Source organism: Pelodiscus sinensis, chromosome 24 (genome assembly GCF_052426305.1).
Source record: "Pelodiscus sinensis isolate ZL-2025 chromosome 24, ASM5242630v1, whole genome shotgun sequence".
In the NCBI taxonomy this organism is placed as follows: Eukaryota; Metazoa; Chordata; order Testudines; family Trionychidae; genus Pelodiscus; species Pelodiscus sinensis.
Window position 1 is genome coordinate 26,085,090 of NC_143075.1, and position 27,752 is coordinate 26,112,841.

Sequence of the window (27,752 nt, forward strand, 5' to 3'; positions counted from 1 at the left end):
TCCACCAGGAAGCTCTCCCGCAGGGCTTCCCGGATCCGGACGGCCCCCCGCTGGGCTTCCCGGATGGCGGTGGTGCGGGGCTGACCATAGTGTCCAGCCATGCGGTCAGCCTCAGCCATCCAGGCTGGCAGGAAAGCCTCCCCCTTCCGCTCACACAAATTGTGGAGCACACAACATGCCGCCACCACGGGAGGGATGTTGTGCTCGGCCAGGTCCAGATGGGTGAGGAGGCATCGAAAGCGGGCTTTCAGTCGCCCGAAGGCCGCCTCCACCATGATGTGGGCCCTGGTCAGCCTGGCATTGAAGGCCTGGCGGGAGGGATTGAGGTGCCCCGTGTAGGGCTTCATGAGCCAGGGCTGCAGTGGGTAGGCGGCATCCCCCACCAGGCACACGGGCATGTCCACGTCCCCGACCCTGATGTGGTGGTCGGGGAAGAAGGTCCCGTCCTGCAGCCGCTGGCACACGGAGGAGTTGCAGTACACCCAGGCGTCATGTGCTTTGCCGGACCAGCCCACATTAATGTCCGTGAACTGTCCCCGGTGGTCACACACGGCCTGCAGGATCACGGAGAAGTACCCCTTTCGGTTGACGTACCGGGACGCCTGGTGTTCCGGGGCACTGATGGGGATGTGCGTCCCGTCGATGGCCCCCCTGCAGTTGGGGAAGCCGAGGGCGCCGAATCCCCAGATGATGGCGTCCGGGTCGGCGAGGCGGACCACCCTGTGGAGCAGCACCCGGTTGATGGCCTTGACCACCTGCGGAGAGAGACACAGCAAAGCGCCAATCAGTGGGGCGCCCGGGTGGCTGGGAGCATGCGTGCCCTGGCAGTGCCCCGCGCCCCACTCCCAGAAGCAACCCCCTCGGCGGCGTGTAGTACGGCCGGGACAGCCCGACCCCTCCGGCGCGGGGCGCTTTCGCCTCCTCCCGCCCCCTCTTTGTCCCTTGGGCGGCCCATCCCCTCCTCGCAGCCCCCCTCCCCCTCGGCTCGGTGGCCGACAAGTGCCGTACCTGCATGAGCACCGCTCCGACGGTGGATCTCCCCTCGCCGAACTGGTTCCCGACGGATCGGTAGCTGTCCAGCGTGGAGAGCTTCCAGAGGGCGATGGCCACCCGCTTCTGGAGGGGGATGGCGGGTCTCATGCGAGTGTCCCTTCTGCGCAGGGCAGGGGCGAGCCACTCGCAGAGCTCCAGGAAGGTGTCCCTCCTCATCCTGAAGTTCTGGGTCCACTGTCGGTCCTTCCAGCGCTCCAGGACGATGCGGTCCCACCAGTCGGTGCTAGTGTCCAGACGCCAGACGCGGCTCCTCCACGGCCCCCAGGGCGGCCAGGCGGAGAGGCAGGGGGCTGATGTCCACCAGGTGGTGCCAGGCAGCCTCGAGCCATTGCTGGCAGGCTTGCAGCAGCAAATCCAGAACGTGCACCAGAAGGTGCAGGGCGAGCCGTGGCTCCATGTTGCCACCTGCGGCGGCCCCCCCCCCGAAGGGAAGCACCGACACAGACGGACACAGAGACCAACGCTTTGCTGTCCCTCGGCGAGGTTGGCAAGCAATCAGGAAAAGCTGAGAACCGGCTGTCCAGGGGGGTCCCTTTAAGCTCGAGCCTCAGATAGCCTCAGACAGCAGCCACACAAAGCAACTACTGACCTGATGCCCTGCCAGAACCGGTTTCAGCTGCCCTTAAATGCCCCCCTGCGTCCAATCAGTGTGGACGCGCTAGTTCGAATTAGCAAAACGCTAATTCGAACTAGTTTTTAGTTCTAGACGCGCTAGTTCGAATTAGCTTAGTTCGAATTAACTAATTCGAACTAAGTTAGTTCGAATTAGTGCTGTAGTGTAGACGTACCCTAAGATCCCACGCTCTGGTAATGGCACCAGTGCTTTCCTGCAGTCCAAGGCTGTGTCTAGACTGCAGGCTTCTTTCAAAAGAGGCTCTTTCGAAAGAGCGCGTCTAGACTACAATGCGCGGATCGAAAGATCGATCCGCTATTTCGAAAAAGAGCGTCCAGACTGCTGGACGCTCTTTCGAAATTCAAAGCCACCCGGAACTGCTTCTGCCAGGGCATGGGGGCAGCATTTCCTTCCGGGTGCTGCCTGCCTGCCCTTTGCAGAGACGCGTGGTGAGAGGGACACTCCTGAACACCCGTTGCTCTGCTCCTGCAGCTGCCTTTGCTGTCCCCTGAGGAATTTTGCAAGGCATTGCAGTGCTGCTTTGGAGTGCTCAGCTTCCTGGGATACCCCAGCAGCTTTTTTCTTTTGAGGTTTTTCTGCTAGCAGACCCTTATTTTTGGCATGGAGCCAGAGCTGCCCCTGGGCAGGTGATGGCCCCACACCACCATACTGCAGCTATTGCTGCCTCTTCATGAGACGGTCATGAGGCTCCTTCCCGAGCTGGACCCAGACCAGAGGGACGAGGGGTTCCTCCGTCCGGCAGCCACACTGCCCTTGCCTCCGAACTTTTTCGTGGACAGGCGTGTTTGGAGGTTTGACACCAGCTCTGAATGGTGGGACCGGCTCGTGATGGAGATCTGGGATGACCAAGACTGGCTACGGAACTTCCGCATGAGAAAGACCACTTTCCAGGAGCTGTGTACCTGGCTCGCCCCTGCTCTGCAACGGCAAGACACCCACCTGCAGCCCGCCATCCCCCTGGAAAAGAGGGTCGCCATTGCCCTCTGGAAGCTGGCAACCCCCGACAGCTACCGCTCCGTGGGACACCAATTTGGCGTGGGGAGATCTACTGTCGGGGCCGTCTTGATGGAGGTAAGTCATTGTCTGGGGACAGTCACAGTTTGGGGTGGGGGGAAGGGAGACTGTCAGGAAGGGCCAAGTGGAGTGGGAGTGGGAGGGAGCTCCTCCACTCACCCTGAATTGTGGGGGGGAGATTCTGAGGAGGGGATTCCCGGGGTGGTTGAGAGGGAAGGTGGGCGGTGGGTTCTCCTCCTAAGAGATAAGGCACCCCTTCTAACACTTTGTTGTCTGTCTCGTTCTGCAGGTGGTGAGGGCCATCAATTCTGAGCTGCTCAACAGGCTCATCTGTCTACCGGATCTGGACAGCGTCATGGCCGGTTTTGCTGCCCTCGGCTTCCCCAATTGCAGAGGAGCACTCGATGGGACACACATTGCCATCTGTGCACCGCCCCATCGAGCAGCCCAATTCATCAATCGAAAGGGCTACTTTTCTATGGTCCTCCAGGCCCTGGTCGACCATCGTGGCCAGTTTTCGGACATTTGTGTTGGGTGATCAGGGCGGGCACACGATGCCCGCATCTTCAGAAACTCGTACCTGTACCGGAGGCTTCAGGCAGGAACATTTTTCCCCCATCGCCAGTTTGCGGTTGGGGATGTGTACATGCCGGTGTGCATAGTGGCTGATGCCACCTATCCCCTGATGCCGTGGCTGATGAAGCCCTACACCGGCCAGCTGGATGCGAGCAAGGAGCAGTTTAATGCTCGCCTTAACCGGGCTCGCAACCAGGTCGAATGTGCGTTTGGCCGTTTAAAGGGCAGATTCCGGTGCTTGCTCACACGCCTCGACATGGGGGAGACCAACATCCCCGAGGTGGTGGCCGCGTGTTGCTTTGGCGTATCCCTGCCGCAGCTCCTTTACCTTGGAGCGCACCTGGTCCTGGGTGCGGGGGTAGTGGCCCTTCTGGGCCAGGGCTTCAGCCATGCGGTCATAAATGTCGGCATTTCGCCGCCGGCTTTTGAGGGCCTGTAAGGCCTCCTCCTCTCCCCACAGCTCCAGCAGGCTCTTTATCTCTGCGCCGGACCAGGATGGTGCCCGGCGCTTGGAGCCCTTGGCTGGGTCCCCAGAAGGCTCGGTGGAAGGGCCAGGATGCTCTTGGGGCTGTGACATGCTGCAGCAAAGTAGCCGTGTGCTCTGGCTCCTTGTCTGCAACAAGTGGCTGTGAGGGTGCGCCTGTCCCTTTAAGGAATGGCTGCAGCCAGGAACCACAGACGTGCAACCCATGGCCCAGATTGTCCACCAGGGCTTCTTCCTGGAGGCCAATAATTTCGAACGAAAGGGCTCCCCCCGTCCACACTCACGTTCTTTCGACGGATCTCCCTCGAAAAAGGCGTTCTTCCTCGTGAAACGAGGTTTACCGCCGTCGAAAGAAAAGCCGCGTTCTTCCGATTTACTTTCGAAAGAACGCGGCTTGAGTCTGGACGCAGGGGAAGTTCTTTCGAAAAAAGGGTACTTTCTTCGAAAGAACCCCTGAGTGTGGACACAGCCCAAGTGTGCTCCTATGAACTCTGTGTCACGCACCATGGGGCCTTTTAGCAGGCAGTCATCGAGGTATGGGAATATGGTGATGCCCCTTCTTTGGTGGGCAGCCACCACTGCCAGAAACTTTGAGAAGCCCTTAGGGTTGGAAACTAAATGAAGGCAACTGTTCTGTTGTGATCAAAGCCGGTGGCGGTCAGAAAGGAACTGAGGGGGCAGTTGGCTGTGCGCACGGGATGACCGTTTCAGGCATTGTGCACCAGCATTCCTCATGCACAGCCGACTGGGAGGACACTGCTATCAAAAATCTACTATCAGGTGCACAGCGGGGCTGGTGCATCTAAGGGGACACTCCTCCAAGAACCTGTAAATACCCTTGTTTGTCTTGTAAGACCAAATGGTAGTTTGCTCCTGTCAGCCTCCTGCAGTGGGGATAGCACCAAGATCAGATTAAGGTAAGTGAAATCCAGCTATCTATTCTGCGTAGCTGGAGTTGCGTTAAGTCTACCTTCCAGGTCTAATATAGACTGGACCTCAAAGGGTAGCCATACTAATCTGTATTTGAAAAACAAGGAGTCCTGTAGCACCTTATAGCAGGGGTGAGGAACTTTTTTGGGTCAGGGGCTGATTACTCACAGAAAAATCAGTCAGGGACCACACAAGTGAGAAGCAAAAAACCAACAAGAACACCCTCACCCAAGGTGGCCCCCCAACTGAGAAGGAAAAAAGAAAAACTTCCCACATTCCCTTTGTACACCGGAGCCTAGGAGAGCCAGGCTAGTAGATTTTGTGTGTTCCATCCCCACAGTGAGTAGGCAGGGGGACTGGAGTACCAGTGCAGGCTCCTCAATGCTGGCAGGAAGCCCCAACCTTCAGGGGCCACCTCCAGCCCCTCTTCCCTATTGCTGCCTTAGAGCAATGGGAAGCAATCAGCTTTTGTCTTCAGCTGGCCTTTGAAACCACCTGGCCCACCCTAAGAGGAGACAAAGAACTTTGACTTGGGCCTAAGCTTCTTCTGAGTTAAAAAAAAATAAACTCTGATTTAAAGCTCTTTTATCTGAGAAACATGGATAAGAATTTGCATGTAACAAGTTCCTTTGTTGTTTTCACTTGCAACCACTTAAATCCTACTTTTTATACCAGTTGCACACCTAAGGTAAGGATGTAGTCTAGCTGGCACAAAAGTGCCAGTGCTCTATTTAATCCAGGGATGGGCAGTAAGTTTTGATAGGGGTGGGTGGAAGGGGGGTGGCGCCATTCCAAAATTTTGGTAAGTGGTCAAAAGCTACTTTTCTATGGAGGGAGTGCAGGATCTGGGATGGAAGTTGGGTGCAGAAGGGAGCTTGGGGTAGGGAACTGGGGTGCAGGAGAGGGTGCAAAGTCCAAAAAGGAGTTATCTAGAGCAGTGGATTGGGGTGCAGGGTCTAGGAGGGGGTATGGATGCAGGAGAGGATTCTGGCCTGGGGAAGGAGTTGCAGGGTCTGGGAGGGAGTTGTTTCTGGGGGGGGGGGGGGAGGAGGCTGCAAAAGGTTTGGGTGATGACTTGGATCAGAAGGGGGTAGTGGCCTGGGACAAGCACAGTTAAGGGAGGAAAAGAGAGAGGGGCTATGATACCAGAGCCATACTCTAGCTGGGAGGTGCTAGCTAGCAGCCCTGCAGGACTTCAAAGCAAACTAACTGCCCACCACAATTTCAGCTCAAAATGTCTGGCTTTTCCCCGTGGCTCTGCTCTAGTGGAGGAAGTGGCTTCATGGGCTGCTCCTGCCCCCAGCAAAATCTCCCAGCTCCTATTGGTCAGTTTCCAGCCAATAGAAAGTGAGCAAATTTGCTGGGTAGTGGGGCAGCTACAAAGTCATCCCCTCTTCCAGGAGCAGACACACAGAGCAATCAGCTGCTTAAAGCAGCATGGAGCTGCTCTGAAGCAGTTGGCTGCTGTGCCTGGTCTAATCTTACCCCAAATCTAAAAATGAGACCAGTATGAATTTTAGAAGGTAAAATGATTGGTTTTTATTTAGCATTTCAATAGGAATAAAATAAATTATGAAAACTCTATGTTCTCCAGCTAGTTTGAACTGTCCCAGCAAAAGTACAAGACAAATTAATTCAGGGATGATTTTTAGCTATAGAAAAATACAAATGTTTACTAATTCTTTAAAAATGGACAATGTATGTATGTTGCAGTGACTCATTCATGAAGACCTTTTTCTTCCTGTTTGATCCTCTTGGATTTTTCATTTTCTTTTGTCACTTTTTTCCTTTTGGTTTTGTAGACAGGAGAATGCAAGAACTCTGTGTTTGTAAAGGGGTCACCACGCCTCAATTTGCTGCAGAAAAGAAAGGGTTAAATATTACTTCTAACAATGGTAATACCAATAATTAAACAACCAGTCAACTTAGGATTGGTCTAAACTTGCAAATTGTATTAGGATAGCTATTTCTACATGAGGCATGATTTTTTTTTTTTGAACACTAGTGTAGAAGTTGAACCTCTCTAGTTCAGCACCCTGGGACCTGACCGGTGCCAAACCAGAGAATCTGCCAAAACATAGGCGGTTAATATCTAGCAGCATTACCAACACTTCCACTGCTCCCTGGGCTCTAAGAAGACATTCAGGGGTAAATTAGAACTAAACAGCAGCAAAGAACAATGAGAGCCAGGACTAGTGGCTATAAACAAACTTTATGGGACTGTGGGAAACTTGGCTACATTTGTGATAAATGGACATCCGGCTAATTAAAAGCATGCTGGACCATGGATGTTGCTGGACTAGAGAGGTTCAACCAGTAGAAGTTGAAGTGTAAGTTATAGCTGTACAAGTCACCTTAGATTTTTACTGGTGCAAGCTTATTCCTCCTCCAAAATGGGAACAGATTTACCAATATAAAGGTTCTTTATACTGATAAAATATGTTCCCACTAAGAAGGGTCTCCTGTGAGTGCTTGCACCTTTCCATTCCAATGGCGATGTGTGCACAGTTACAGGAATTTCTTCCCTTAGTGGTATCTCTCAGGTCCACACACGGCATCCTCAGGTGCTACCTACTCATAGGCTGTGTCTACACTGGCATGAATTTCCGGAACTGCTTAAAACGGAATACTATTCCGTTTTCAGTTTTTCCGGAAAAGGAGCATCTACATTGGCAGGCTGCTTTTCCGGAAAAGCCCTTTTTCTGGAAAAGCGTCTGTGGCCAACGTAGACACGCTTTTTTCTGGAAAAGACTACTGGGCTGTCTACACTGGCCCTTTTCCGGAACAGTGTTCCAGAATAAGGACTTATGCCTGAGCGGGAGCAGAATAGTTTTTCCGGAATAGCGGCTGATTTTGTACAGTAGAGCATCGTTGCTTTTCCAGAAATTCAAGGGCCAGTGTAGACAGCTCGCAGCTTATTCCGGAAAAGCTGATTTTCTGGAATAAGTGGCCCAGTGTAGACACAGCCATAGTGCCTGTATGAAGAACCCAGCCAACTCCACTCACCTTCAGTCCTTTCTTCCCACCTATGAAGGTTGCCAGTCTTTAAACAGTTGTTTTAGTAGTTAGGTGCTAGTACTCGGATAGTTTCAGATACCTACTGCACTTCATTAAAGGGACTGTCTGCTTCCCTGGTGCTGGGGCATGCATTGGTCACCAGATTTCAAGCACTGCACTTCCTGCAGTATGTCTATGCATGCACCAGTATTGTTAAAACAGTGGGCTTTCAAGCGTACACAAGGCCTGAAGACAGCCAATGTGTGAGAAAGAGACCCTCAAAATGAGAAAATGCCTCTATGCAGGCAAGATTGATGCAGAATTTTTAGAGCTTCTTCAGCAAAATCTCCACTGTTCTGAACTCCTCAAACATTTCTCTTACTGAAAAAGCCACACACCTGTTAGGAGAACTTGACTTTATCAATGGTACTTTGTAATATCTTTTATATACATACACAAAAATAGATGTCTCAATACAGTTAAGTACAAACATTGCTTTCTGTTCCTTCCTTGCTTCTCTAGGAAACTGAATTTCTACTACCCCTCTATACTTACTTAATATTGCAGTTTAGAGATTTCTTACTTATAGGGATGGATTTATGTAGGGTTGTAGTTTAAATTTCAGCAATTAAAAATAATGGCAAGTGATAAAGTAATAAACCTAGCAAAGGGTTGTGTCCTCAAGTCTTGGACTCAACAGGACTCAGTACAGGCATCTGTGCTAATGCAGGATTGTGATCTAAATTCAAAATAACAGGGGATGCCACAAACAGATAAAGGACTTACAGCTGCTCAAGAAGGCCCAGATCCTGCAACGGGATTACACTGATAGACCCTCAACAAGCTCCCACTGACTTCAGTTGGATTTCACACTGGTGAAAGGCTCTGTAAACCTATTAGGGCCTCGGAGACTAGCATATTTTATGAAGCCATTTATTCTTGTTCTGTGGGCTTTCCTCACCCTCATTTCTTGTAGGTTAGAGGGCAAAAGGCTATTTTAGGAAGAATCTGCATGAAGGAAGGACTGGCTACATGGCTGGGGAGGGCAAGTCAATAGGGGCAGTCAACACACAGGAAAAGTCCATTTTAATGCAAGGGAGGCACTGGAAGGTTAGAAATGCCAACCTATTGAGTTTTGGTTCTACATAGCAAGCTGGGTCCCGCCTCCTTCTGGTTGGACGTGCTGAAGATGTTTCTGAAGTGATGGGTGACAGAAAGCTGGCATTGGTCAGATCTTGCAGGGCTTTGCTCTCTGTGAAGACAGTTACATTTGAAAGGTTTTATTCAAAATATCGCCTGTTCACCAACAAAGCCCATTTAAACCCACCGAGACATTGGCTGTGAGTAGAGAAAAGAATGATTAATACATGGTCAAAGTTCTTTGAAAGTTGCATCTTGTATCATTCCCTCTTTGGGGAATGAGGGGTGGAAGGGAGAGAAGGGGTATCCTACTTCACCCTCAAACATAGGAGATGGTTTGGGAGTTGAGGTGGTTCATCTCCTTCTGTCCAAAAACGCAATTATTTTTCAAAAGCCAGATTATTATTGTAACTTTTCATCATGGTAGAGAACATGGACCAGTCAGCAGTACTGTATTGTACATACTAAAAGCTATTGATAGTTCCTGCCTCAAACTTACCAAGCACTAAAGAAGTGTGATCAAAGATGCATATGGCATTCAAACTAGTTGGGAGAATTCCAGTGCTAAATAGGTTACCTGGGTGTAACTGCTGCATTTACTAAAAAATTTTCAAAGTGGAGTGTGTCTCTTCTGAGTGAGAAGAGTGTGATCATTTCATAATGAACCAAAATTAATGGAAATGTAGGATCCCTTATCAAGTAAGCACTTCTGCAGCATCTGGCTCTGAGTTTGTATGTATTTCTACACAAATTATTACGTTCTTACAGTTTTTATTACCATGTCTCTTGCATTAAAGTATCAGCATTTCATCTCTCTGAGTGCAGTGTTTGCCTTAAAGGCCTCAGACGATAGCCAGAGGCAGAAGCACAAGGTGGCAGCAGCCCATCCATGGCAAACCTGGACCACCATGGACAGGGGCTGCTTTGTGGCAGCCCGCCCTGCTGTCCCCCCACCCCTCTCCACGCTACTGCCTCTATCAGGTGGAGCTGGTGGGGGGGGGGGGGGGGAGGAACCAGCTTTAAATATGGCTCACCCTAGCACTGGCTACTGACCCCCCTCCCCCCCCCGTTGCCTCTGTAGGAGGCAGCAACCAGATTTTGGGGGGAGGGGGAGGAGGCGGCAGGCCCACAGAGCCAGCATACACAGAGGCAGCAAAGGGACATGCGTGTAGTCAATAAGATTAACTGATAAGCCCAGGCTTATCAGTTAATTGCGTAGTAGTCTACTCGTTGACATCCCTAGATGCTAGGGCATTTTCCCCCAGTCTGGAAAAACATTTAAACTAGGGATGTTAACAAACATTTACTTTTGCAAACATGTAATCTCACTGAATTTTTCAGCAATTATGTTTACACATAGGGGAGGCAGGCGGGAGCCAGTTAAGCTGACTCCATGTGAGCACCAGCTCCCACCTATTTCCCACTGCTGCCTCTGATACAGAGGAAGGAAGAAGGGGGGGGGCACGTGTAGATGTTTGGATTAACCAATAAGCCCAAGCTTATTGGTTAATCGTGTAAACAACTACACGTTACCATCCCTAGTTTAAACTTCTCCCTCACAAAGCTGGCTTTGCTTTGTGTAGAAAGCATCGCAAGGAGAGCAAGAGGTGTTTAAGGATGAAGTGGAGGTCTGGATAAAACGTCTATGTGTAGAATCATCTCTGCCCATTTGAGTCAAATTAAAGGTGAGTCTCAAAAGTGCTCAGCACTGGGCTAACTCCACTGTGACTGACTTCAACAGGAAGCCGATGCTGAATTCTTTTGAACTATCCCATCTCTTGTTTTACTCTTAATGAAAAAATAACTCAAGTGATGTCCCTCGCTCAAGTCCCCTCCATGCAAACCTTTGAGCTCGAGTGTGCTGGTGCTTTTAACTTGAGTTGGCTGGCAACTCATCAGCTGCTAGAACAAACACTTCTGCAGCACGGACACAAACTAGCACCCCTTAGAAGCTGCTGGTTCTTGGCACAATCCTTCCTCTTGTGCCCAGAAGAGACAGACAAGTTTTCAAACAATTCACTTGGATAGAATTCCTCGAGCAGCTGTTTATTGTGGTGCCACCAACCATGGAACGTGTCCCTACATGTCTGAGCACCACAAGCAGGACAGAGCTCAGTGGAGCACAGATGCTACTGTATGGCTTGGCCTCTCTCACTAAACTTGAGAGCAGTAACGCAAATTAAAAATTAGAGGAACGGTGCTGTAGAATTTTTATCTATGTGCAGAATACATTTTATGATGTGACTGAGGCATGTCAGAAACACATGCTGCCAGTTGTGGGGGCTCTGCTCATCAACTGGGCGACACCTGAATTTCTCCTGGGTGGCCGCCCCAGGGCACAGCTTACGGGAAACACTGCTCTGCAGTGAAAACATCTTTAGGCAACAGCAGTACCAAGGATCTTAAGTCTCCCACTCAGCTTTAAAACATGCAAAAGCCCATCTCCCAGCTAGTGCCATTGTACTCGTTGCCAAGACAACACTGGCACTGTTCCGGCTAGTTCCTCTGCTTCTCCACATGAAAGCTGCTCCAGTGATCAACATCTTCCAAGACAGAATAGCTGAAGGGGCACATTAGAGGGAAAGGGACCAAATCCAAGCTGCAGTAGCCCTCAACCTTTCCCCACACACAAATCAACAACCAAAACAGCATCCCAAAATCCTTGCAAAAACAAATAAAATCCCAAGTAATTGAAGCCCAATCAAAGAGTAGTTAGGCCTTCCAAAGGTGAATGATCTGTTATAAAACCTACTCAACTGACTCCTTGTGAAGCTTTCCAGGGGCTTTGAATCAGGCCCAATCCTCCAATTTATCTAGGTCACTAGACCTGTCTACCTCTCCTCCGAGCTTGGTGTCATTTGAGAACTTGCTGAGGGTGCAAACCATCCCCTCATCAAGGTCATTAATAAAAATGTTGAACAAAACCAGCTCAGTACCAACCCTTGGAGCACTCCACTTGATACCAACCAGACCTCGAGCAGTTGATCACTACCCGCTGAGCTGGACAATCTAGCCTGCTTTCTGCCTACCTTACAGTCCATTTATCCAATCCAAATGGTGATGGGCAACCAAAATGCTTGGTGTTTTCAATAGTAACAATCAAAGCATTTATTGTACTACAATATAATCACTTCCACCTTTCCCTTCTATAGTCAGTATGCTCATTTCCTCTACCCTATCACTTACCACTTCCTGGCAAGGCTGTTCTTTGGCAAGGGTCTTTAGAACTCGTCTTTGCTTTCTTCCCCCCATGAGTGCCTCCTGGTGTTTGCTCGCTGTCACTTTCTTTTAAATTCACAGAGCTGTGTGTCAGAGCAGAGGGGTTTTCGGCAATTCTGTGGTCTGCACCAGTTGGGGGCTCCAACAGTGGGAGCCTCTTGCTGGAGTGGTGGAAGTGCAAAGTTTCAAAATGGGCATCAGAGGAGAAATTAATAAGGCTTGGATTTCCCTTCATAGAATTAGTCCCAACTGGCTCACTGATCAGTGCCTCCAGGTTGGAATCTGGATCAGTTTTCAAAGTGGTAATAGGCATAAAATTCTGTTTCACCGGACCAGCTTTCCTGAGTGCAGAATCTGTTATACCACTAGTCTCAGAAGCAAAATTCTCTGTGCCCTCAAGGTGAGTCTCTGATGGATCAACCAAATAGGTTTTTCTCTTTGGTCTGTATCTGGAATCAACCCCTTCCTTTAAGGCACTGGCATGTGTATTGCTGTGGACTCTGTTCAACACCTTCTCTCTAGGGCAGGTGCTCAGTTTTTCATGGCTCTCAACACCTGAGGTTTTCTGAGCCTTTTGGGTCTTGTTCGTGTTGCTCTCTGGAACATGCTCAGAACAGGCGATTTCATCCCCGTTTAAATCTGGTTGGACAGAAATTAAGCTCCTTCTGATCTTATAGGGAGACACAATATATGTTTTCCTGCTAGGTTTAGTATTGCTTGACAAATCCTTATCATTCCTTTTACGTACACCTTGTACATCTCCACATAGAAGTGAAGCAGAGACTTCAGATACGAGAGGGTTGCTCTCTTTGTTCATTTTTCTCTTGCTCTTCTGCCCTTTTTTAACATGGCATTCAGCTTCACCCTCTGGCATTCTGGCACTGCTTTGCACATTTTCCTCATTACGGTCATCTGCTTTGCTAATTCTAATGGTATTCCTGTTTGCTTTTTGTTTTGTACACTTCATGTTCACATCCAGCAAATCTTGCTGCAAAGCTGGTAGGCTACAGAGCTGTTTTTCCAAGTGAAGTGAACTTTGTGGAGCACACCTATTTAATGGAGCTTTCTGTCTTAACGAGGCAGAGTGGGGACTTTGGAACTGGCTCTCCATATTCCTCAGTCTCCCAGCAAAAGACACACTATTTATTTCTTGTGGCAACAAGTGGTTTTTTTCCACCTTTTTTGACTGCCCTACATTCCACACGTGCATTCTGATGCAATTTTTAGCTTTATCACTCTGTCGCAAAGCATAGTCACTACCCTTCTGCAACACCACCTCTTCTAAAGCATCCCCAGGTGTCTGCCCTGCAGGCCTGTGTGATTTTGATTTGCTCTTGCTCAAGTCTTTAGCCTTGGTTACCATTTTAGCATTTGGGGGGCTCTCTTCTTTACGATGTACATCTGAATTAATTTTAGGATACCTTTTAAATGCATCTCTTTTCTTTTTACCTGTGCTGACCTTTTTGAGAACTGGAGTTTCAGTGACTTGGTCATTACTTTGACTTTTGGCTTCTAATGTAACAAACTCAGCAATACGGCTGAAGTTAGGATCCACTTCAGCATCACAAACAGCCTCTGCAGGCTGCAGCAAGTCATGAGGAAGCTCTTTATGTGAGGATTCTGTTCTAGGGTCACTATCATGTTCTGAAGGCAAATCCAGGAGAGAGTTCAATTTGGCCGTTTTACTGGCACAACTGTCCCCACCAATGCTCCATTTTGAGGTACGATTTGAGCAGATTCCGGGGCTAAAGTCCACTTCAGAAGACGGAGTGCTTGTTATAAAGACAGTGACACGTTTCTTCCTTTCAGTTATGTGTCCATGTAGTTGTACCAGACTATCACTACATGGTCTTGTAATCTCACCACACTGAGGCAGAGAAAGATTCTTAGCCAGAGAAGATACAGGGCAACTTCTGGAACTTTGTGGGATGCATGACGAGGACTCTACAATAAGAAAAAAAAATAATGTAGCAGACAACAAATCATCTGCAGCAACACAAATTCCCATCAACTTACATTTGTGATTCTCACTTTACCATGGACTCCCAGAGAAAAGAAAATGGCATCTCTTACTTTATTGGACAAGCCACAAATTAACTGTGTTGCAGAGACACTAATTTAGCTCTCCCTCATTAACATGCTGGGTATTGGGGATGTTCAAAATCAGATCAGAAAGGTCTTTGTATTGTGATACCAATTCAACAATCAGACAAAAGTAAATTGCTGGAAAACATTGCTACCCATGACAGGAGGTGCGACTGCGGCACATGTAGGCAGATCTTACATGTTACATTTCAAGTACAATCCTGTCCAGAGCGCTGGGTATGCACTTGGGCAACTAGCCTATGCTACTACCCACACCACTGCAGCTCGAGTGCTATTTTGAGCAAAGCTAGTGTGTGTCCATCTATACCTGGTGCAACTGCACCTCTCAACTGGAGCGCAGACATAACCTTTGTGGGTCACTGCAGTATGAAGCTGGGCTCCACCAACCTAAGGACTTCTCCAAATAAGACCCATGAATGGTAACAGAGAGCATGTTACCAAATCAGAAGAATTTAAAAATAATACATCAGTAAGATGAAACCATGAACAATGTCAATGAGGGAGAGTCAACTCTTGTGTCAGGCAAAGTTCTCATGGTCATAAACTTGTTGGAATGCAGAATCAGAACTGTTTATCCGTGTGTCACGGGATTCTTTGGCACAAAATGGTTGGATCCCAAAGTATGGGCCTATGCTTCTCTCTGTAAGCACTTTGGCACTGTAGCAATTGCTGCTGAAAGTCCTAGGAGAGCTCAAGCTCTACTGAAGCCAGGACATTCAGAGGTGTTCATGGTTGTAACACATCAACCACCAGTATCCTAGGCAGCCCCAAATTTGTTCCAACAATATCAATAGTATTCCCACATCAGTAATGGGAACACAGTACCAATACAGCTGCAGTACTCCAGCAGACAAGTTAAATGCACATCCATTCCGTGTGTATTCCACCATAGCCCAGCACTGTCCTTCGACGATTTACCTCCAAAAATTAGATGAGAGTCAACAAAGGCAGGTTCCGGTTCCCCTCCCTTGCTAAGCCTTTGCCTGTTTTTCTCATGGCTTGCTAATGGCTCCTCAATGAGCTGGGAAAGCTGAGGTGGCAAGGACGAGGTGGCGGTTGTGCTTTTACCAGGCTCCGCTGGAACAGATGTATGGAGCCCTACCAGGAATGTCTGCACATCCACAGAGCTACTGCCTTGGCACCTTCCCTCGCCATCTACTTTGCGCACTGGGACCCTCATCGGCATCTCTGTAATTCTGCAGCACCAAGAGAGGTGAGGAAAGCGAAAGCAGAAACAGATCAGATTACATAGTATTTCCAGGTCTTGAGTAAGGACAGCACTTCACAATGTCCTTTAAGTTAAGTACATGATAACATGCTTTCCTGGCTGTTTACAAAGCCAAAGCTAAGAGGAACGTATGCCAGCTTGGCCTTATTTGTTTCCTGCTGAATGGCCATTTCATGCAGGTGGAAAAGCATGTGTCTTTGGGGGCAGGAAACTAAGTCTGAAGGGAAATAGAAGCAGAGCATAGGTTCAAACAGCAGCATGATAGAGTAATAAAGGGACCTGGCCTCAGGAAACAACAAAGAAACAGATTTTCAGGTATTCTGTTTTAAGAAGAAATCACATCTGTAAGTGCCGCTCTCAAAACACACACCTACACTGAAGTCAGGTGAGGGGAGGAGGAGGCACTACTAAGCATTTACTCTTCAGCAGAGAGAAACGAAGGGCATATCTACACAGTAGGACATGGGTAGAATTAAGATACACACCTTCAGCTATGTCAATTGCTTCGCTTAAGTCGAAATAGCGTAACTTGGCTTTTGGCGCTGTCTACACAGAAGTCGAAGAAGAACACTCTTCCTTCGACTTCCCTTACTCCTCATGAAATGAGGGTTACAGGAGTCAGAGTGAGAAGTCCTCCAGCTCAACATTATTTCAAAATAATGGCTTGCAGTGTAGACGTGCACTTTATTTCAAAATAACATCAGTTATTCTGAAATAACGCTGCTGTGTAGACATAGCCAGAGGGGGCTAGCGGAGAAAGCACCAAACTGGGACTCAGGAAACCTGAATTCTATTTTTGTTTCCACCACTGGCCTGCAGGGTGAACTTGGGCCAGTTTCCCCATCAGTGAAACAGGGATAATGATACTGACTTCCTTTGCAAAAATGCTTTGAGTCCTACTGATGACAAGCACAGTACAAGACAGGCGTGATTACAGTAAATAGAGCCCTGCAAAGATACATGGCAGTTTACAAACCTAGCAAAGTTTGAAATGTACATCACTTTAAGCACGTGACCAGCCCTACTGAATTCACATGTTTAAATTTACACACTTTTTTTTAGCCTCGTTTGAACATTTTCAGGCTTACCTATCGAGTGGAGAGACCCCAAGTTGTGCGTCTATAAGATCATCAGTCCAGCTACCCTCAACAATGCTGTTGTTCTGTCCCTCAGATAACGGCAGAGAAGTTGAATGGTACTAGAGCATGGAAAAATGACAGCCTATTAAAGTATCTGTAATAAATGAACTAGGGATGTTCAGAAGTGGGTATTTAATTAAGTATCGATAGAATTTTTTATCAACTACTCCATTAGTTGACAGGCAGCCGGCTCAGTCCCAGCTCGTGCCTGGTCTGGGACCAAACTGTGCTTGGCTCCAATTTAAAACTCAGTCGAAGTTGGGGGCAGGCTGCATGGCTTCTACTGCGTTTTAAATTGCAGAGTTGAAGCAGAATTTGGTCCCAGATCCAGAGCGAGCTGGGACTTAGCCAGGCTGCCTGCCACGCCAGCAGCAGCCCGTCTACAGTGGCCAGCCAAGGACAAGGGCTACTTTATGGCAGGAGCGCCAACCACCCTTGCTGCTGCCGTCTTTGATAGAGGCAGCAGCAAAGGGAGGGGGCAAGCGGCACCTCGGAGACGGTGCTGGGGGGGAACCAGCTTTTAAGCTGGCTACCCCCAGCACCGTTTCCTGTTCCTCCTCCTTTACTGCCTTTGATACAGAGGCAGCAAAGGGGAGGGAGGATGTAAGTAGCCTAGGCTTATCGGGTACTCGACTAGTGAACTACTCCCTTACATCCCTAAAATAAACACACTGTCGTGTGTGGGAGCAGCATAAGTTCTGATCTTGTTTTATGAGGGGTAATTTTTTTGGATGCTAACAAATGGGAAATTACAAACTGTCACTTTAAATAATATAGATACTTCTGGCCATTCTGCCTTTGAAAATGGTAATACATGTTGAACCTCTCCAATCTGGAACTCTCTGGTCTGGACCAGAGAGCCAAAGTATTTGGAGTAGGGGGCCAGCTGGGAGTGTAACTGGGCTGATGACAGGGGAGCTGGTGGCAGGGAGCCTAGGTGGGCCTAGGAGCAGAGCCTGGCCAGCAGCATAGGGGCTGGCAGCCCAGCCAGGACTGAGAGCAGAGCTGGGCTGGCAGCCAGAAGCCCAGCAACAGAGAGCCCAGCCAAGGCTGGGAGCAGAGTTGGAGGCCAGGCCATACATATAAAAAGATACACTTACAAAATTGCCCCCTTCAAAAATAAAACAGAATAAGCCAGGAACTAGAAGGTGCCAAGAGCTTGTACTAGCCTCTCTCTCGTGATAGAGTCTAGCCCTTATGATTGGAAAGATGTTGGATACATATATGGGTCTGATCTCCATACAGATTTTGCACCAGTGCAGGGTTGCTTAGGGGGTGATATTTTACCAATATAGATAAATTACATCACTCTACGTAGTCACAGTTATTCCAGTTTAACAGCACTTTATACTAGGATAGCTTACTCCCCTTTCCACGTGGAAATAAACTGTACAGGTGTAACTGCACTCACACTGGAAGGAGCCTGAACCACTTTTACCTACGCCAGATAAATAATGAGATCCAATTTGTGTGTTTATACAAGGCCTTAGCTCCCGGTAATCTATAATACAGCATCATAACTACAGTGCTACGTCAGTGTAGCTGCAGCAGACACAGACTCCATCAGTGGAAAGGGTTAATCCTTCCCTCTGAGAAGCAGTGGCTAGACTGCAAATTCTTCCATTAATCTAGCTCTATCTACAATGGTGGATTAGATTGACCTGACTAGATCACACTGGGATTGGCATTTTTTTAAAGCTCTGAGTGACAGAGTCAATCTAATTTTTAGCACACAACCAAACCAGGAGGAAGGGAACAATCTCTCTCTCTCAAGGCCAGTGTCTACTGACTGCAGCCTGGCTTATTGGTGGGATCACCAACATTATCATCTTGCTGAAATCAAGATGCTGTGTGGAGTAGCAGGTGAACAGGTAACAGAGGAGCCACAGATACATCCCTACTTTGGAAAGGAGCGAAGTAACTGTGTAACCATTTAAATGGTTAACCAATAAGATGATGCTTATCTGTTATTGTGAACAGTTACGTGCCAGCTCCAGCCACACTCCCAGGAAGCCAGCTGCCACTCCACACTGCTGGCTCTGTATCAGAACCCACAGCATGGGCCAGCAACTGACTTCCCAGGAGTGGAGTCAGCAGCTGGGAGCTGACTCTCAGTGTGCACTGCCAGCTGCACTGTGGGCTCTGCAGTATAAGCTTCATACTGCACAGCCCGTAGCACGTAATCACTATGATTTTTAACAGTTACATGGTTACCTGATTTACTGCTTTTTAACATTCCTATTCCAAACATCCCCTTCCCCCGCACACACCGCCTACCTCGGAAGGTCTGCTCATCTTAATGGCTGTCAGCAGGTTACCCTTCAGAAATTCTTCCAGTTGTTTGAGGATTTTATTCTGTATCAGAAAGGTAATGTTTTACAAGCCTAGAATTTAAATGTGTCTAGACACAACTAAAGAGAGGCTAATATGGGAAGCAGAAAGCAGTGGAGCTCAGCCCATGGGGGAACAAGGGTATGCTATGAGACAACAAATCTCTCAGTTGTTACATACCAGTAATAAGTCTCCGGCTACCTTGTTTACAACAAAAAGCTGTAAAATGCAATCCAATTGCAATCCCACAAAGCAAAGCATGCCGAAGTTTGAAAGGAGCATGGGCACCTGCGACAGCAGCTGTGGGAAGGGTGAACAACCCCACTGTGTAATAACAGATTATAATTTGAATAGCAACACTTAACTATCTCACTGCTCAAAGCTTATGAGAAAAGGGGTAGGGGGAATCATGCCTGAAGTATAAAGCTCAGATTATTGACCTTTAACAATATATGGAGGAACTGAAGAGGTAGGGGGAGGGTTTGACTGCCCTGAAGATGTGGGAATGATGAACTGCTGGAAGAGGCAAGGATATCAAGGGGATGGCATAGTGCAACCACCCTAATTTAGCCATCTAGAAAGTCTGGGCAGTTTGCCGGTCTTGTCTGACAGACAAGCCCTTACGTAGGAAAATACACCAGCATAGCTACACCAGAATTATGCCACTACAGCTATGCCAGGAATTTCCCTGTATAGGGATCCTAGTATCTTCCCTGGCAGTATTTTTATTGGAGACAGTATTTTTACTGAAAACAAAGGGCCCAGCTGCACTATTAAGCTACCATATCCAGAGCCCAGTTAAAACATTATTAAAACAGTATGAGCGGCACTACAGGCATGACCTAACCCCATGTTACTGTGTCTGTACCAGACCATCACTCTACTCTGTTCATCGCTGTATCTCAGGCTACGTCTACACTGCAGAGCTTTTCCAGGAAACCAGAGGTATCCCGGAAAAGTTCTGCCACGTCCAAGGAAGGTATCTGCTTTTTTGGAACAGTCTGAGGAATAAAGGATGTTCTGAAAGAAGAGGTTTTCCAGAAATTTGGCCCCGTGTAGATAGGCCAAATTTTAGAAAAAAAGCGGTATCTTTTTCCGAAATACAGTAGACTTCTGATAATCCAGCACCTTTGGGACCTAGGTGGTGCCGGATTATCGGATATGCCAGCATATCGGGAAGTCCTGGTTAAGGAGCACGGCTTAATAGCTGGCCAGGACCCGATCTCCCTCCCCCTCCTCCCCCCTTAGCTGAAACAAAACACTCTTCTCCACGCTGTAACCCGATCCCCCTCCCCTTTCCCCTTCCCTGAAGCAAAATGCTCTTCTCCATGCTGTAACTGGATCCCACTCCCCCCCCCCCCCCCCATGTTCCTTCTGGGTACAGCCAGCATGTGCGCTGAACATCCGGCTTTTTAATCAGCTGGATGGGAGTGCTTGACATTTTGATGCTGGAGTATCAGGAGTGCCGGACAATTGGGTGCCGGACTATTGGAGTTTTACTGTAACTCTGCAGTCTAGACATAGCCTCAGACGCACCGATAGCCTTAGTGTACATCATAGCCAACAGAGTTGTAACTGTCTCCCTGCACAACCCTTAGGGAGAATGGGATCAAAGTTCAACAGTATCTTTGTATGGTTATTTTTAAAAGATTAAACGTTAAATTCTTTTTCTTTCCTCCTTGGTACGTGGTGTCAATGATTATGACCCCTCCCTCCCAAGTTACAATATTAGCATAGTACCAGAAAATACAATCTTTGGCGAAGCGTAGCATTCTGAAAGTGACATTTCTCTACTTCTTTCTGCAGTAACATCTTCTCAAAGATGAGCCTCTGGGTATTTGCTTTCTCGGCACTGAGGGCCAGTGCCAGGGCTTTATTATTTCGTTTTAAGGAGACCTTCACTATAGAAGAATTGTCTACAAACAAAATAAAAGTCAGTTATTACATTACATCTTTCCTATTCCTATTATCAGAACAAATCTACACTAGCCCAGGCGCCACTGCTACAGTGGACTGCGTGCATGAATCACAGCATGGGTCTACATGGGACCATCTGCATGTGTTTCATTGCAAAATAAGGAGTGGATTCCTATCCAAGCTTCTCTCTTGTCTCTTCATGACTAAGGGCACGTCTACATAGCAGGGCTAAAGTCCAATTAAGCTACACAACTTCAGCTATGGTAATTGCGTAGCTGAAGTTGAAAAAGCTTAGCGCCAAAAGTCGAGTTATCTACACAGCAGGAAGTCAAAGGAAGAACATTCTTCCTTCAACTTCCCTTACTCCTCGTGAAATGAGGATTACCGTAAGATGTCCTCTAGCTCAACATTATTTCGAAATAACGTTGCTGTGTAGATGTACCCTGAGTGTCCAATCTAGGGTCCAAGCTGAAGACGTTCCCACACAGAAGCAGCAGGTTACTCCCTGTCCTCAGATAGTTTCAGGGACTCCGCATTCAGGTCAGGGAAGTTCGAAATTGTCATGGTTTATTTAAAAAGAAGAAAAAGCTTGCCCAGCCTGGTGCATACAAAAGAGGAGGGCCAAGCTCCTCTTCTCTCCATTCACAGTGCAAGAGCTTTGGCCTCTGCAGCTGCTACGAGCTGCCTCTTTCCACATCAATCTCTCTGGCTCCTGACAATATTCTATTGGATTTCCCCCCCTCCCATGATTTCTTTTTGGTTATTATAAAATTGCCATTCATGTCTAGAAAGGGTCTGAACTGGCCCAGTTTTTGCTTCCAGCCATTGGACCGTGTTACACCTATCTCTGCTAGACTAAAGATTAGCAGACTCTTCAGTTTGTTCCACAGACAAGTAGTTATAGACTAGAATCAAGTCATTCCTTAACTTTCTCTTTGGTATGCAAAATAGGTTGAGCTCCTTGAGCTTACCTCTATAGGACAGGTTTTCTAATCCTTTAATCATTCTCATGGCTTTTCGCTGAACCCTCTGCAGCTCATCAACATGCTCCTTGAATTATGGGCAGGCGAGGAGGTATTCCAGCAGTGGTGGCAGCAGTGCCAAATCGCTCGACTCCTACTCAAAACTTCTCATTTATGCATCCCTGGACTGAATTTGCTCTTTTAGCCACTGTGTCAAACTGGAAACCCAGGTTCAGCTAAGGCATGTAAAGGGTTCACTGGCTAACCTGCAAACATGCCCCTTATTGGCATGCTTACACAGGTAACCAGTTAACCACTGGGGGGATGCTCTGTCCAGACAGCTCGGGCCTCTGGCATGGCAGGCCCAGCAGGAATGGAGCAGCCCCTGTAGCAGTTAATCAACTAAGCACTTGGTTAACTGCCTAACCAGGAATTTAAATTGCTGGTTCAGCTGATTATCCATCATAACCCCCAAATCTTTTTCAGAGTCACTGCTTCCCAGGAAAAAGTCCCCCTCCTATAAGCATGGCTTCCACCCTTTATTCCCAGATGTACACATTTACATTTAGCCACATTAAACATGCATGGTTTGCTTGCAACCAATTTACCAAATGATCCAGACTGTTCTGAATTACAGACCTGCCTCTTCCTTATTTACCAATCCATCAAGTTTTGTACTATTTGAAAACTTTAGCAGGTCATTGAATAGCTTAGGGAACCTTTTTTGGGTCTTAGGGCTGCTGACCCACAGAAAAATCGGTTGGGAGCCCACAAAAGTGAGAAGCCCCTGACAGAAGCAGAAAGACACTGCCCTCATTCCCCTTGCACACCAGCCCCAAGGCCTAGAGGGGCCCAAGCTAATAGATTTTGTGGGCCTCCCTAGTCTCTCGGGTGGAGCCAAAAAATGAGGGGTTCAGTGTGTGGGAAGGGGCTGCCGGGAATCGGGCTTCGGGTATGGAGTCTGGGAGGGAGGATGCAGGAGCTGGCTGGGGGTCTGCCCTATCAGAATTCCTGAGTGGCAACACACCTGCTCAGTGATGATTCCTCATTTGCATTTTAAGGCCCCTCAGTTAGCCAGTTTTTAAATAATTTTAATGCCATGTTAATTTTATATCACTCTCGTTGTGTAATCAACTAGATGCAATACCAAGTCAAACCTCTTATTAGAAATCTTAAGTAGATAGTAATACTGTTCCTTTTATCAACCAAAATTGGAATCTCATTTAAAAAACATCAAATTAGTCTGACAAGTTCTATTTTCTATAAATTCATATTGACGAATTAATTACATTATCCTTGTTTAATTCTTTATTAACTGAGTCCCATATGAGCCCCTTCATTATCTTGCTGAGTATTAATGTCTGGCTGACGGACCTGTAAATTATAAAGGACATTGCATGGTGTCAAGTATCAGAGGGGTAACTGTGTTAGTTTGAATCTGCAAAAGCGGCGAGGAGTCCTATGGCACCTTATAGACTAACTGAAGTGTAGGAGCATAAGCTTTTGTGGGCAAAGACTCACTTCGTCAGATGCATCTGACGAAGTGGGTCTTTGCCCACAAAAGCTTATGCTCCTACACTTCAGTTAGTCTATAAGGTGCCAAAGGACTCCTCGCAGCTTACATAGGACAGGTCACATCCTATTTACTATTTTTTTTAAAAAGTGGCACATTAGTTTTCTTCCAGTCTTCTGGAACTTACCCAATGCGCTGAGATGTTCTGAAAAAAAACATTAATGGTTCAGCAAGCTTCTCAGCCAGTTCTTTTAAAATTCTTGGATGAAAATTATTTGGACCTGCTGATTTAAAAATGTCTGAATAACTTTCTCCAGAGACAATAATGGAATGAAATGGAAGGAGTGTTATCACAGTATGAGAAGACTGCATCAAGGATTTTTTGGTCTCAAATACAAACAAATATTTTTGAATACCTTTTCTGCATTATTATTGATAATACTACCATTTCCATCTAATAATGAACCAAAACCATTCTTTTTGTTCCTCATATATTTAAAGAGCCCCATAATGTCCTTGTCTCTCTTGACTATCAAGGTCTCCTTGTGTCCCTTGGCATCCCTTACTTTTCTACAATTCCTAACTTCTGATTTATATCCATTACTATCAACATTCCCTCAATTCTATTTAATTTTATTTTGTACAGATGCCTTCACTTCCTCTCTAAGCCCTTCTATTTTTTAAATCCAGAGTAGCCTTCTTTATAATTTGCAGCCTTGTACTTAACCCACTGAACCAGGAAATCAGAATTCAATTCCCAGGCATGCTACAGAATTCCTTGGGCAAGTCACTTAGCTTCTCAGTGCTGCAGTCTCCCCAACTATAAAATGGGAGCAATTCCTTCTTCCAGATTTAGACTATAATTTCTTGAAGCAAGGAATCTCTTTTAATACATGCGTATACAGCACTACCTGATCTTGATATGGGCCCCTACATGCTATCATAATACAAAGCCAAACAACACTCACTTATTATTTTCGTTTTTATTTTTGATGCAAGGGAAGCATTCAGCTTTGCAGTCTTTAAAGCACCATTCTTCTTCGCCCTCATCCGTTCTCTAACACCACTTAAGCTGAAAAAAGATGTTTCCACATCTTGAGATGCCATGGTTAAAGAGCCCTGAGAGCACAAGCAAAAGTGAGTTAGTGCTGTCATTTTCAGAAAGTAGTACCTGCAATTTTCAGGCTTATTCTCTCCAAAAGGGAAATGCTTCTCCATCTTTATCCCCTTCTACACAAACACTTCCAAGCCAAAAACCCCACAATCAGCTCCTTTTCTGCCATAGTTTACACCCCTCTCCCCCTGCATACTATAATTAATGTTGTCTTTCCCAGACAATAAGAACAGGCATCAAGATCGCTGTAGGCATAATACAAAATCCAGTCTGTGTGTGGTTCTGGATGGAGTTTTCCTGTCCAATGAAAACAGGTTTCCAGAGGAGTTAATCGCAGAAAGCCTTCAACATGCACTCTGGCTGCATTCACTCTGCCATCCAAATCACTATCTCTAGCAAAATACAGGTTTTTCCTCCATCCATTCACCTTGATGGTTTAGAATGTCTACAAAACCTACTTTGTTGGGGTTATATGGTGTCACCAAAGTGTGGGGAGTCACCAAGCTCCACTTGTGTACTGGCTCCTGCAGAGCTGCCTTCCCCGCCCCCGGTCTGATGCTTCTGCTCCTGCCTGCTCCCCTGCACATAAACATATAACCGCTGAAAATTTCAGTGATTACATGTTTACAGAAATAAATGTTTGTTAACATCCCTAGAACAGACTTGTCAGCACATAAATCAGAAGCAGTCAGCACAATCTAATTTAGGAGAGGGGGCTCAGAGCCATAACCTCTGTGCCCCAAACCACCCAAGACTGACTGAGTAATCCTGGCCCAAGCCTCTTGTTATAATCAGGAGTGCTGACCAGCACCTGGTGATTAAGGGGCTAACTCAGTGGTTGCCAACCTTTTTACACCCCCGGGAGTGCAGCGCATGAGTGGCACCAGCACTGGGCACGCAGCATATGGATGGCCCTGCCCCCAGGCACGTGCGCAGCCCCGCGCCTAAGCACCTGGTGCGTGAGTGGTCCTGCCCCATGGCACCCGGCAGCCCCAAAAGTTGGGGACCACTGGCCTAGAGGCAGCCCCTGCTTGTCTAGGGTAGGCATAAAAGGGGGCTTTCCAAAGCATGTTTCATGCTAGAGACGTTGAGGGTGAGGTAATATCTTCTATCCGCTCGACTTCTGTTAGTGAGAGACACAAGCTATCCAGCTGCAGTGGGCTCTCCTTCACCTCTGGGAAAGGTACCCGTACTCAGCAGGTCACAGCTAACCAGAAGGTGGAGCAGATTACTTGGTATAAATCAGGGCTGGGCAAGATTCTGCCTGCCTAGCACTTTGATCGGACCCCCTGAATGCATCTGTCCGCTTTCTGTTTATATCCTGCTGCCAATGCCACTGAATTTCCAGGTGGTGACTCAGGCATCAGTAGCCTATTTAAATGGCTCACAGCTCCCCATCTTGGCACTACCCTGGCAGGGGCTGGAGCCATGAGCCCTTTAAACAGCTGCAGCAGCCCCAGGAAGCTGCCAGGTGACATGGTGGGAGCCTTGAGCCCCTTCCTGTGTTTTTAATTCAAAGCTTCTTGCCCTAGACAACTCTGGAGAGAGGCTAGTCCCCTGCTCCTGTCAAGGGGTGGAGCCAACCTGTGACCATGAACCAACATTAATTAAGTGGTCCCCCTGTGAAAATTATTGCCAACCCCCGGCATAAATAGATAGCATCTGGCCTAAGGAACCATTCAAGGAAAAAAGGCCACTCGTTTTCCCAGTCCACACAAGCCCAGACTTCTGTTCTGGCGCCAGAGTTCCCCGTGCACATCTGCCCACAGGACTGAGCTCTGCTGTAAGAGCCAGCTGGGTAAGGAAACTGGGGAGCAAGGTCCAGCCCCGATCCTACAGCCAACAGGGAAGTCAGAGGAGCAGGCTGGGGTCTGGCGCATGGGAAGGTTTCCAGAGCTGGGAACTGCGTTTAAACTGGGTCCTTACATCGTGCAGGCCCCGCCCCGCCCAGCTCTGGGCTGGAGCATAACAGGATCCCAAAATAAAGGGACATCAATGGAGCTGAAAGACACCCCCCTCCCCAACTGCGAGCGGGCCGGGGGAGCGGGGCATTGCGGCCCAGCCCGGCGCTCGAGGAAGGGCTTCGCTGCAGACGGGTCTCTGGACTCCGCAGCCCGGAGAGCGGGAGCAGCGGGGCGCGGCCAGGCAGGGAGGGGCTGCAAAGGGAGCGCTCTGCCCGCGGCAGCCCCGCTAAGCGCAGCGCCCGGACCCCGCAGGAGGCGCCACTCACCCGCTCTCGCGCTGCCGCCCTACCTCGCCCAGCGCCGCCAGGAGCGGGTGTCTCGGCGGGGCTTCCCCGGGGAGCAGCCGGCCCTCCGCGCGGGGCACCCGGGAAACGCAACAGCGCGAACGGTTAAAACATGCAAGTGGATTATCCCCGCGCCCAGGCCCCGCCCCGCTTCGCCGGCAGCCGCTCGGAGGAGCCGCACGCAGGCTGCGATTTGAAATGGGTCACGTGACCTGGCCGTTTCAACGGTTCCGCAGGCGCAGGCGCGCGCAGGGCGGGAAGACCGGGGCTGAGCTCTCCCGCCCCACGTCACGGGCCTGCTCGCACGTGCGTCAGCCCCCGGCAGCGTCCCTCGCGCCGCAGCTTCCCTTTGCCTCTCGGCCAGGGGTCTGCGGCCTCCTCGCACCCAGGTCCGCGCTGTAAAGGTCAGGGCAAGCCCCGCCCTTCCTCGAGGCCCCCGAGGCCCCGCCCTCTCCCAGCCCGCACTCGCTCTCCCTGGGCTGACAGGCGGTGCGTTCTCCGGGCAGGGGAAGGGGTGACAGGCGCACGCTCTGTGAGGGAGTTTGGGTGCAGGAGGAGGGGGCTCAAAGGCAGTGCCTGTGATTAACGGGTTAATTCTGCCCCGTGTTAATCACAGGCGGGAGCACGTGTTAATTGACAGCCCTAGTTTCCATTTATTTTAATAACGCTCATGTCATTTGCTTTCATAACACACCCGCGCACTGTACATGTTCTTTCAACAGATAAGAAGTGGAGCACTGGGCCCTTCTACCTGCATAGCTGGTTGAGGCTCTAGATCTGGTAATGTAACCATATGTGAGGCAGATTCAGAACCAGGGTTGTCAACTCTTGAGTTTGTATTTAGTGTTCCTGGTAATTGTTATTTTTCTTAAAGCTTCAGCTTCAGGAGTCCTTTGGCCACATGAGATTCTCAACCTCGTTTGGGTTTCTAGTATTGTTGGGTGTGAAGAAAAGCTACAAAATATTAAAGCTAAAGGCTACATCTAGACTGGCATGATTTTCTGCAAATGCTTTTAACAGAAACGTTTTTCCGTTAAAAGCATTTGCGGAAAAGAGCTTCTAGATTGGCACGGACGCTTTTCTGAGAAAGCACTTTTTGTGGAAAAGCATCTGTGCCAATCTAGACACGGTTTTGCGCAAGAAAGCC

General features: G+C 48.3%; 1 protein-coding gene across 7 annotated transcripts; it reads right to left on the reverse strand.

Moving 5' to 3' along the window:
* Positions 1-6,205: 6,205 nt before the first annotated feature.
* LOC102449629 (uncharacterized) lies at positions 6,206-26,744 on the reverse strand. Of its 7 annotated transcripts, none has more exons than XM_089773039.1 (9): positions 26,611-26,744; positions 24,212-24,362; positions 20,592-20,767; positions 18,798-18,875; positions 16,470-16,579; positions 15,072-15,349; positions 12,015-13,991; positions 8,814-8,940; positions 6,206-6,547 (listed from the first exon to the last, which is right to left on the reverse strand). In XM_089773039.1, the coding sequence occupies exons 2-9, from the start codon at positions 24,348-24,350 to the stop codon at positions 6,409-6,411; spliced, it is 3,024 nt and encodes a 1,007-aa protein (XP_089629165.1). In that variant the 5' UTR covers positions 24,351-24,362; positions 26,611-26,744; the 3' UTR covers positions 6,206-6,408. The 7 variants fall into 7 exon arrangements, with proteins under 7 accessions (XP_089629165.1, XP_089629163.1, XP_089629164.1 ...); XM_089773037.1 differs by having other exon boundaries at positions 24,816-26,731; XM_089773038.1 differs by having other exon boundaries at positions 26,588-26,726.
* Positions 26,745-27,752: the final 1,008 nt, after the last annotated feature.

Bases quoted from the DNA above. Each gene is read 5' to 3' on its own strand.
- LOC102449629 (XM_089773037.1), bottom strand. From the start codon at position 25,007: ATGTTAACAAACATTTATTTCTGTAAACATGTAATCACTGAAATTTTC. The intron at 24,363-24,815 runs GTAGGTTTTGTA...TTGTGCTCTCAG, and splicing joins CACCATATAACCCCAACAAA to GGCTCTTTAACCATGGCATC. The intron at 18,876-20,591 runs GTACTATGCTAA...TTTCTGATACAG, and splicing joins GCCAAAGATTGTATTTTCTG to AATAAAATCCTCAAACAACT.